Source organism: Grampus griseus (genome assembly GCF_964374135.1).
Source record: "Grampus griseus genome assembly, chromosome: 1".
NCBI lineage: Eukaryota > Metazoa > Chordata > Mammalia > Artiodactyla > Delphinidae > Grampus > Grampus griseus.
This window is the reverse complement of record NC_139017.1, coordinates 162,485,317-162,496,697: the sequence shown is the minus strand read 5'-3', so window position 1 is coordinate 162,496,697 and position 11,381 is coordinate 162,485,317. Positions and strand designations below refer to the sequence as shown.

Sequence of the window (11,381 nt, the reverse complement as noted above, 5' to 3'; positions counted from 1 at the left end):
CAGGGGTAGCCTGTGTCAGAGGAAGCCAAACCGGAGCCAGGCACCCGAGACCTCAGCTCCTGCATGATTCCTGGGCAGCACGCTAGGAAGCGGGGGCCTGGCCCTCTCTCTGCCCACGGATGGTTCTCCAGGGGCCCAGCCTGGCCCCTCACCTTCCTCCCAAGTCAGGTCTGGGGATGGGCAGCTTATACTCATGCTGGCAATACTTGAAATGGGTTTATTATTAATGCTGGGTATTTTGCACAATTTTATAGACCTCTTTTCTACATAGCCTTTTTTAAATGGAAGAAGAAAAATGAAGTCAGCCACATTGCTATCTGTGTAGTGCCAGGTTAAGGGTTATCAGAAGGCAACTTGGTTGTAATAAGTTTATTACAAGAGACCTTCTGGCCATGAGTGAGTGAGTGAGTGTGTGTGTGTATGTGTGTGTGCGCTCGCGTGCCCGTGTATGAATGTGGTTGGCTCCCACTCCCCCACACCCCCTGGGCTGCCTCACTCGCCACTGTCCCCCTTGGGTGTCAGCTGGTGGTGGCAACAGCGGGAGCAGCCTGAACCATGGGCACAGGGAGTGTGTGCATTGGTCACAGGAGACCCCTGGGCTCCTGCGGCAGTTCAGCCTCATCTTCCTATCTTCCCCTCCTCCAAGGACTTCAGACAAACAGTGGCTGGGACTCAGCGCCCAGCCCCCAGGTCAGGCTTCCAGCTGGGACCTGCCCAGACAGGCTGGGGCCTGGTCAGGTGGATGGGGTAATGGCTGTGGGGAGTGGCTGCCAGCCTGCATGCCACACTCCTTCCTCCAAGGTCTGAGTATGGGACCCAGTGCCAGGGGCTAGAGTATGGGGAGTCGGCCAACTGGAGGCCTCCCTCCAGAGAAAAGGAAGGAACAGGGTGGGCCGAGAGACGAGTGAAGGTTGGCCTAAATCTGGGTCAGAAACTTACAGGATGTCCCTCCTCTCCTGGGAGTTTTAGTTTCTTGTCAAAATAGATAGGAAATTGTCCCTCTGTCTCCTTCCTTGGCCCTTTAAGTGGGCTGAAGCCCTTGGAAAGTGACATAGGAAGTCCTCGCATCTTGTCCTTCCTTGCTGCAGAGGCTAGTGGGTCACAGGCAGCTGAGAGGTGGCAGCTGCAAGGGGTTCCCTCTGGGAGAAGCAGCTTCGCCCCAGCCTCAGGACCCTGGGCCATGCTGCCGTGGCAGTGGGGATGGGGAGGAAGCTGGCTAGAGGAGGGGACTCCTACCTGCCTTTTATTTAAGCCAGTATTCTTTGTTCCTGCTTGTAATAAAATTTTTGTTTTTAAGAGTTGATTTGCTTTGGTTTGGTTTTTGTTTGCTCTTTCTTTGCTGAGGCCCCAACTGGCAGCTCTCTATTCTTCCAGCCAAACTTGGTCTTTCCTGGGGAGACAGAAAGAAGGCAGGCAGCCCAGTGACCTAGCTAACACTCTCCTCCCCTGGCTGGAGTCTGTCTGCTGGAGGCTGAGCAGAGGGGGCTGCAGCTAGGCCCCCGCAGGCGTGTAAGAAAAGGCCATCCTGTCTCTTCTTTGTCGCCTCTACCTTCCCCTGCCTTGGGGGCTTGGAGACCCCTGAGTTCTTCCTCCTTGCTGTCTTTCCATGCTGACCCCCAGGGACTGCTCAGCTAAGAAAATGTTTATAAGGCAGTGGATTCCAGTTTGAGAGCCAGAGCCTCCCTGGCCCCCGCCCCCGCCTGGGCAGCAGGGCCCGGCCAGACAGCTCGTAACGCTGGCCCACCTCTGGTATCTCCCCCAGGACACCTGTCAGGATTTTGCCATCTCCTGCACAGCCTGAGGGGAGCTAACAGGCCTCTTTGCAGAGGGTTAGCTGGTAAGACTGTATCTCCCTGTCAGCCAGCACCGCCTGCTCCCCTCACACACTGTCTCATCCTCATCGCATGCCTCGCCATCCCCACGGAGCCCGTTCATCTGTCTGGTGTGTGGTGTGGTGTGTGTGCTGGCCGTGGTGGGGCCCCCAGGACTCCCCCCTAAGCAGAAGGGCCGGGGTGTTGGGCCAGGTCTAGAAGCCCAGCCCCACTCTGGACTGAGGAAGTGGCTTCGCACAGAGCAGCTCCCCAGCTGGAGCAGGAGGTGAAGAGCGAGGTTGGGGAGAGGATGCGCACCTGCTTCGAGGTGCTGGGGCCCCTTCGGGTGGTGTCCTGGTGTGCAGGGGCCCTTGATCACTAACACTGTGTCCTGGCTTTCTGTCCCTGCTGAGCTTTCTCTCACCTGCCCTTTTTCTCTCCTGCTTTGTTGCCTGCTGCCCGAGCCTTGGCCCTTCTGTGGGGAAGAGGCAGGTGCTGTGGCACCCCTGTGGGCCTCCTCTCTCCTCCCGTCTCGCTAACCCTCTCTCTTCTCCCTCTTTGCTCTCCTGCCCTGGATCTCCAGTTTGTGCGGGGGCTTAAGGACCTCCTGAAGACCGCTGCTCTCTGCCTCTCCAGGAGCGGCCTGGGGGGAGCCAGGCACCCGGCACCTCCACCTGCCTAACCCGGGCCACCGTCTGTGCCTACAGGGTCTGCCCCCAAGCCTGCCCCACACGTGTTCTCACTAGGGCCCCCCATAGGAGGCAGGGGCTGGCCTCTCTGCCCCCGCCCCCCTCCACGCGGCCAGTGTAGAAAGCCATAAAGCTGCTGTCGGCACGATGACATAATACTATGCTGAAACTCGCCCTCCCCTCCTCCGCTCTCCTTCCCCGTCCCCGGATCTGTAAGGAGTCAGGACTCTAGGAATCTTGCCTTAGAGCCTGCCCAGCCCCAGAATCAGGCACAGCTCTAGTCGAGCCGAGCAGGTTTCTTCAAGGAGCCGTCTGGGGTGCCAAGCAGGTTTCTTCAAGGAGCCGTCTGGGGTGCTGACTGATGCTGCTGAACAAGTTCGGTGACTGTCCTAAGCACAGCTGGTCTGACGCTGTTCCCACGGCGCCACCCCCACCCCCCCCGAGCAGGTAGGACGCCAGGAGAATGCTTGTACCCTTTGCTCCAGGCACTGAGGGACTGAGCTGGCTCTGGCAACCCCGTGCTCTCCAGAGGAACTAAAGGAAACCAGGCCGGGCCTAGGAAGTCTGCTGAGCCCATGGGCGTGCGGTGGGTGCTGCTTGTCTGCTGTCCTGTACCTTTTTTAACCAAAATAAAGATTTCCCTCTTCTTGCCATACCGTTGGCTGTCTGGTACCACCTCTGCTTTGGGGTCCAGGGCTGGGGCCTGTGATGGACCTGCAGAACACCTGGCTCACCCTCATCGCCAGCCTTGTCAGCTGGTCAGTGCTGTCCTGGAGATTTAAAAAAGAGGCACAGCGGAGCCAGAAGTGACACAGGCAGAGTGGCTAGTGTCATTGTCACCCTGCCCCTCTGGAACTCCTGGTCTCAGTTCCAGAGACCTTAGCTGACCTCTGAACTCGGAAAGGTCCCAGCCTAGGCTGGGACAGAGGGTTTAACTCCAGTCAGGGACTGTCACACCCCTGAACTGAGCCCAGCCCAGGGTAACAATGGAACCTTTCCTTTCCCCAGCTGCTGCCCCACATCGAGATACACACACAGTGTTCTAAGAGCTAAAAAATAATTACGGTGGCCATTTAGCAAGGGCTTGCCCATTCTCTTCCCTAAACCTATGAAGAAGGCAATGACAGCCTTTTTACAGGTGAGGGAACAGAGGCTCAAGAAAGGCACGGAAATTTCCCAGGGTCTCCCAGCTGATAAATCCAGGATTTGAACCTGATCTCTGCCCCAACCTCTGACCCTTCTGCACCACCCAAGGAATGAATTTGGCTGCTGTGGGAGGAGGGGATCTCAGGGAGAAACCCTAAAATTAGAGACTGTCATTCAGAGCCAACAGGGGGCTTAGTGATGATCTGTGTTGGCCTCCTTGTACTGATGGGGAAACTGAGGCCAAAAGGCAGGAAGGGACCTGCTCAAAGCCTTATAATAGAGCTGGGATGCAGTTCCACACCCGGACCTTATTCCATTCTCTTTCCAGTAATTCCACACTGTGTCCTCGACTGGAATGGCCTAGGAGACGTAGGGTACGCTAAACAGCAGCACCTTGAGGAAGAAAAGACTCAGCTGAGTCACTTAAAAGTAATCTCTCTCCCAAAGGCAACCAACTAGTACCGTGAGCTCTTAGCTGAATAACTGAACCCTTGTTCACAGCTAACCAAGGGAGAAGGTGCCAGTTTCTCCAGTCACCTGTTTAATTTGATCATTCCAAGACTGAAAAAATTTCCTAGGAAGTTCTTTCTGAAATCTAACCAGAATCCCTCCTGCTACAATCAGAGCCCCAGCCTTTTTCTCAATGGAGGTAGCTATCTTCTCTATGCCACAACCCTTCAAAGGCTGTTATTACTGGCTAAGACGGATTGGTTGTCTGTGAGACCAGAGGCTTTGATCCTGCTGGTAGGATGGATGCTATATGGGAGGGTGAGGAGGTAGCAGGCAGGATGAGGAAAGCCCCTTTGGGCTGCAGCCCCCGCTTCTGTCCTGCTGACTCAGGTGGCTGACAGTGGAACTCCGTGCCCTGCCAGGGCCTGCTGCCTCCTGCCTGCCTGGGCTCCTGGACTTGGGAAAGGGAGGCCTGGAGGCAAAGGGAGGTGCCTGAGACAGGAACTGAGTCAGGACCAACAGGCCAGAGCGGGCAGGAGGTGTTAGGTAGCCTGGCCTGCTCATCACTGTGCTGAGGGCATAGAGCTTGTGGTGTGAACCATCAGGTCTCCTGGCTTGAGTGGTAGGAAGAGCATGCTTCCTCCCTTGCGACAGAAGCATCTCCAAAATTCCTAGGCCTATCAGGCCCTGCCCTCCAGGTTTCTAGTGTTCTGGGATCTCCTGCTTTCCCCCAGGACTTGGGAAAGCCTGAGCTGGATGACTAATACGAAGGAAGGTCCTTGAGGGCCCAGCGCCTGCGCAGGCCAGAGGAATGTCTGGGCTGGAGAGTGAGGAGGCAGTGCTGAGCGAGTGCATCTGACCATTCATTCGTCTTCTCTGCAGCTGGGCAGGGTCTGGCCTTCGGCTGAGGCCTGGTTTGAGGTCCTTATTTCATAGAAACCAGCTCCATATTAGTGCTTTGAGTGTGTATGTTTATAATAATAAACATTATTATGTGGATTTTTTTTCACACAATGTTAATAGGTACCATCCACTCTACTAAGTGCTTTCCTCACAACAAGCCCCGTTTTATACTTAGGAGAACTAAGGCTCACAGAGGTTGTCACTTAGACAAAGCCACAGCAGCTTGTGAGAACTGAACCCAGGCAGTCTGATTCCAAAGATACTGGGCTATTCTGTCTGTCATAGAAAAATAATACACATTCACCATTGGTAACCTGAAGATACTAGGAAAATCAAAAGAAAAAAAACCCCACTTAGACTCCCACTACCTTAAGATATACTCTGTAAATTGGTACTTCAGTGTATTTTGTTTCTAGCGTTTTCCGTGTCAGTGATCTAAGCAAAGCCTTCGGGATGGCAAGCCTAAAATCCCTTCTGCTTCCTTGGCAGATCGCATCTTTGGGCCTCAGAGTTCTGGCCTCAGAGTCCCTCCAGGAGGGGAGGGTGGGTATTCAGACACCAAGAGGAACTGGGGACGGACAGGCCTGTGAAATAGTCCTGGTTCAAGGATTAAACTGGTTGGATCCCAGAGAGAGGAGCCCCACCCCTGAGTCCCATCTGAGCTTTGGCTAGGGGTGGAGCAGATAAGCAGGAACACACCCTCATAGGTGCAATGCCAACACCTTTAGGTGAAATTCTTGGCTGACACAAAGATAGCACCTCAGTGAACAGGGATAGAAGATTGGCAACAGAGCAGTCTCCATCTCTGAGGCCTCTGCCAGGGGTCAGGGGTGGGGCCATGGTCAACGGGAAGGGGCAGGGAAACTTCTGAGAGGCAGGCTGGGGAAGGCAGCACTCAGCTAGGACTGCTGCCCCGTAAAACAAAATGGCCTGTGTGTGGGCTTCCCTGGTGGTGCAGTGGTTGAGAATCTGCCTGCTAATGCAGGGGACACGGGTTCGAGCCCTGGTCTGGGAAGATCCCACATGCCGCGGAGCAACTAGGCCCGTGAGCCACAACTACTGAGCCTGCGTGTCTGGAGCCTGTGCTCCACAAGAGAGGCCGCGATAGTGAGAGGCCCGCGCACCGCGATGAAGAGTGGCCCCCGCTTGCCACAACTAGAGAAAGCCCTCGCACAGAAATGAAGACCCAACACAGCCAAAAATAAATAAATAAAAAATAAATAAAATAAAAAATAGAATAAATAAAAAGCCAAGCATTTAAAGCCCTTTAAAAAAAAAATGGCCTGTGTGACAGCCACCTCCTTTTTTTCGGTCCTGTCTCTCTCCCCGGTTACTAGCACCCCACCCTGGGTAAGCAAACTGGGCAGAGTACCCAGGTGGCCTGCCTCCCAGCCTCTGACAGAAGGCAGGCTGAGTCAGGCACAAAAGTGGGATAGTCAGTGAGCTGGGTCCCCACCCTCTGTGAGCCCCACTGATGCATGATGGCAGGTGGCTTGGAGGGGCGAGGTGACCTGGTGTGGAGAGCCAGAGGGTAAGTGCTCAGACAAGTGGCAACAGGCCACCAACTTGAAAGGGAAAATTGTGCTGTGATGGGGAATGTATCCAAAAACCTACTGGGTGACTGATTACAAAGGCTGGGCTGGAGCGTCAGAAGCCGATCGTTAAACACCTCATTAAGTGGCACCCTGAACGCTGCTGCTTGTGCATTTTGGGAGCTCAGAGGGGACAGGACCCTGAGGGGGAGTGAGGAGTGGGGGATGGAACCATTTCAGGTAGACTCTGGAAGAAGCCTGCATCTTACTTCTAAATACAGCCTGGAGCTCACAAGTCAGAAGCCTTGATGGGAGAGAAGCCAAAGCTGTGTGACCCTGAGCAAATCTCATCCCTCTCTGAGCCCTAGTATTCCCATCTCTGCAGTGGGAGTAGTAGTCACAGTCCTGCCCATTTTGCAGAGACACAGCAGATACTATAGATCACGGGTATGAAGGTGCTTGGGAAACTACAGCCCTACCTAAACAATGAGTTCTCTCACCTGAACCAATGGGGGAAATGTACCTGGCAGGATCAGGAACCCCATCCTCCTGCACCTGGCTTCATGGGCTCCGCCTAGGCCCACAGCGGTCAGGTAGCTGAAGCCATCCTCAGCCCCTGGAAGGACACGGTTAAGGAGGATCTGATTTGAGAAACTGGGGCAGCTACCTCATGTGGCAATGTAATGGAAACCCTGAACAAGAGGGGGCAGCCTGGAGGCTGGAGAGGTGTCGATGCAGGTGTGGCCAACGCCCAGATTTCTCCTGCTGACTGTCCCAATGACTCACCCCACATCCCAGCCCTTTCACCTTTAAGGAAGAGCCGGAAAGGGTGTGGTGGGGAAGAGGAGAGGAGGCAGGTCTGGGGCCCCAGTCCCGCCCTCTGCCCCTCCCCACCCTGCTGTGGGCCTGGCCTTCCAGCCAAAAGGCAGGCCGAGAGCAGAAGAGGCACAGAACCCGGCATCTGTTCCGAGGCAGCCAGTTAACCTGCCGCCTGTCTGTCCCCAGAGCCATGGAGAGAGCCAGCCTGATCCAGAAGTCCAAGTTGGCCGAGCAGGCTGAACGCTATGAGGACATGGCAGCCTTCATGAAGAGCGCCGTGGAAAAGGGTGAGGAGCTAACCTGCGAAGAGCGCAACCTGCTCTCAGTGGCCTACAAGAATGTGGTGGGTGGCCAGCGGGCCGCGTGGAGAGTCCTGACCAGTATCGAGCAGAAGGGCAACGAGGAGGGCTCAGAAGAGAAGGGCCCGGAGGTGCGAGAGTACCGGGAGAAGGTGGAGACAGAGCTCCGGGGCGTATGCAACACGGTGTTGGGCTTGCTGGACAGCCATCTCATCAAGGAGGCCGGTGACGCCGAAAGTCGGGTCTTCTACCTGAAAATGAAGGGCGACTACTACCGGTACCTGGCTGAGGTGGCCACCGGTGATGACAAGAAGCGCATCATTGACTCAGCCCGGTCAGCCTATCAGGATGCCATGGACATCAGCAAGAAGGAGATGCCGCCCACCAACCCCATCCGCTTGGGCCTGGCCCTGAACTTTTCCGTCTTCCACTATGAGATCGCCAACAGCCCCGAGGCGGCCATCTCTCTGGCCAAGACCACCTTCGACGAAGCCATGGCTGACCTGCACACCCTCAGCGAGGACTCCTACAAAGATAGCACCCTCATCATGCAGCTGCTGCGGGACAACCTGACGCTGTGGACGGCCGACAACGCCGGGGAAGAGGGGTGCGAGGCTCCCGAGGAGCCCCAGAGCTGAGCCGTGCCCGCTGCCCTCCCTGCCCTGCCCGCTCGTCCCCCACTCCTGGCAGAGAGGACTTGTACGGGGTGGGAGGCCCAACCCTTCTCCCCAAATGCTCTGCCCCAGCTCAGAAAGGCTCCACAGAGAGGAACCAGCAGAGCTGAGGCCGCCTGGAGCCAGAGGATTCCATGCTTCCTGCAGCTTTCAGGTGCTCCTGGCCACTGGTCATTCCACCCAGCCCTGCTCTCTGCACCTCCGCCGCCCCCCGACCCCACCCCTGAACCTGGCCACTTCCTCCCCACCCCGCCCCCCTCCTGCCCCTGCTGCCTCTGGATCTTAGGAATTGAGGAGTATCCCACCTTTGTGGCTGAGAACTCAATTGTGTGGCAGAGGCTGGAGATGAGAGAGAGAGAGAGAGTGTGTGCATGCAGCGAGCAAGACCAAGGAAGCGAGCGAAAGCATGTCTGCTGGGTGTGACCATGTTTCTTTCCTCTCAATAAAGTTCCCCTGTGACACTTCTCCTGTCTTTTCCAGTTATTGCAGAGGGACGAGACAGGGTTTGGTGTATGAGTTACAGAGACCCTCCCATGGGGATGGCTCAGTGACCCGCAGACAAGACTCTGGAGCCAGTGACTCCAGGAGAGAGGCTGGGGGTCTAGCTCTCTCCATCAGGGTCTGGTCTGGTCCCCCGAAACTGGTCCTCCCGAGAGGGTCAGGTGAGTGCAAAGACGGCTTGGAGGCTTCTCTGCAGGGGCCGCGGGGCGGGAGGCTTAAGAGCTCAGGTCTGAGGGGACAGGAAACCAGTGCAGTCTCAGGTGTGAGGTCCGAGGACAGCGCCGGAGGGGTACGCTGCAGTGAGCGGCTCTGGGCGCCTGAGATCTGAAAGCGGGAAAGAGTCATTATATCTGAGCGGAGGGGAGTACGGCCTGGGGCAGGGGTATGACGCCGCCTTTTTAAAAGTCTGGCCCAGGTCTGAGAAGACGGCCCTCCAGCTTTCGGAGATGGGGACAAAAATGAAACGGGCTGACGACGAGGAGACTCAAGTTGAGTGGGAAGGGCCGCGAGGAGCGCGTCCTGCCTTGGTCGGCGGAGCCCTACGCCTCCACGCCTCCCCCGGCCCGCCCCCCCCAACCCCGGCTCCCAGCTGCAACACGCCTACGTATGCGGCCTCCCAGCGCGGCCAGGCCTTCACAGCCCGAGGCTGGAGGCGGGCCCGAGGCCGATGTCATCCAATCACGGGAGGGAGACAGTCAGGGTACCGCCCCAGGGGCCCGACTGACCAATAGGAGAATGAGCGGCGGACTGCGCGCATTGCGTCTTCCCTCCGCCCATCCGGCCCCGCAGGCGCCGAGACGGGCTGCGCCACTGAGGGGCCCCCGCCCCCCGCCAGGTGCCAGAGGCGGCGCTCTCCCGGTTTCGCTCGGACGAGTTGCCACCCGCCCTACCCGAGAGCTCGGCATCCTCAGAGCAGCGGGACAGGGCGGGGTCGTGCGGCAAAGTAGTCCCTGCCCTCTGAGTCATTTGATCTACCGGCGGTGCCTGAGCCTGGCCGGGCAGGCAGGGTCGGCTAGGAAAAGGCCCCCAAGGTGTCCCCATCACACTCCGGAGCCCAGGCAGCACTGAACTGGTAACCAGGAGGCTTGGAAGTGTCCCTGACTGGCTTGGAAAAGCCATTATACCTCCCTGGGCCTCAGTTTCCCCTTCTGTGTCATAAGGGGCTTGGACTAAAGGCTTTATAACGAAAAAATGTGAAGTTAAAACTGCCTGGGTTTGACTCCCAGCCTGCCTTGGCCAAGGCTTTTCACCATGCTTACCTTCTGTCCTCATTTGTGAACTAGGGATTAAAAAATAGTACCTTCCTCTTAAAGTTGCTGTGAAGTTTGAGCAAATACATGCATGTAAAGTAGCCCACAGTACATATTCAATACATGCTGCGCATTATTAATCCTTCCAGCATCAATAGTCTAGGATTTATCCAGCATTTCTGTGCCAAAAGCAGGATAATCAGGCCCAGTACTGAGGCACAGCTTTACTGCCAAATATGACCTACATGATCACTGGGCCTCCTGAGAATACTGGCCTGACATCAAGTGGTCACTCCTCCACCTGACATTATTGGGGAAACTCAGTCCAGCCTCATCAGGTTCCCCAGAGTCCAAGTTTGGTCACACCCATGGGACTCAAAGGGCTCTTATCAGAGCTACTAATTCTACAGGGGAAGCTGGCAGGACCACTCTGATGCTTTCTGGGTCCCTCGTTTTCACCTCTCTTTTCCCAGAACGGTGTTGGGTTTTAAGGTTCCAAACCAGTCAGAGACTCTGGGAGAGGGCAAGTGACTTACCCTCAGCTCTGGAAGTGACCTGGTTTCTCTTACCGGACAGGTCTGGTGACTTCCTCTTAATGGGTAGGTCCTGAGAAAGGAAATTCTTCCTTTTCTCTCAGCATTTGACTTTCGCCTACTTCCTCTACACCGGTCACGGTTGCCCTCTATGGGGAAAGAAATGAGCTACCCTAAGGTAGCATGTTGGTGTTGACAGATTTTAAAAGCAGATGCTATGGACTGGAATATCACCAAATCAGACAGCTAGCTGTGAGCTGGCTTAGGCACCAGCTTCTGAACTGGGTCCCAGACTTTTCTATCTGAAGCTTTCTTAATGTTACCCAGGGTGGGGTCTCAGTGAGCATTTCTTGTCATCTTTTCCTGGCCTAAATTTGACATTTAAAAATTTTCAGTCCTACGCAACATTGTAAATCAACTATACTTAAATAAAATTAAAAAAAAATTTTTTTTTCAGTCCAACTGCTAATGTATATGGAATTTCTCTTGGGGTGATGAAATGTTCTGGATTTAAATAGTGGTGATAGTCGCACAACTTTGTGAATATATGAAAAAACACTGAACTGTAAACTCTATAATGAATTTTATGATATGTGAATTATATCTCAATTAAAAAAAATCAGTCCCAGAGGGCAAAGTTGGTAAGATTGCCAAGTTCTGCTGGAAATTTCGTGGTGGCCACTCTTCCCAGTTGTCCTCTCCACTTGAGCACTTTCTTTCTTTCTTTTTTTTTTTTCTGGTACGCGGGCCTCTCACCGTTGCGGCCCCTCCCGC

At 55.2% G+C, this 11,381-nt stretch overlaps 1 protein-coding gene across 1 annotated transcript; it reads left to right on the top strand.

Annotated features, from left to right (window-relative positions):
- Positions 1-7,468: 7,468 nt before the first annotated feature.
- On the top strand, positions 7,469-8,771 carry SFN (stratifin). Its single transcript, XM_082661978.1, has one exon. It carries the CDS (start codon positions 7,541-7,543, stop codon positions 8,285-8,287), a length of 747 nt encoding a protein of 248 aa, XP_082518104.1. The 5' UTR covers positions 7,469-7,540; the 3' UTR covers positions 8,288-8,771.
- The last annotated feature ends 2,610 nt before the right edge of the window (positions 8,772-11,381 follow it).

Bases quoted from the DNA above. Each gene is read 5' to 3' on its own strand.
- SFN (XM_082661978.1), top strand. From the start codon at position 7,541: ATGGAGAGAGCCAGCCTGATCCAGAAGTCCAAGTTGGCCGAGCAGGCT.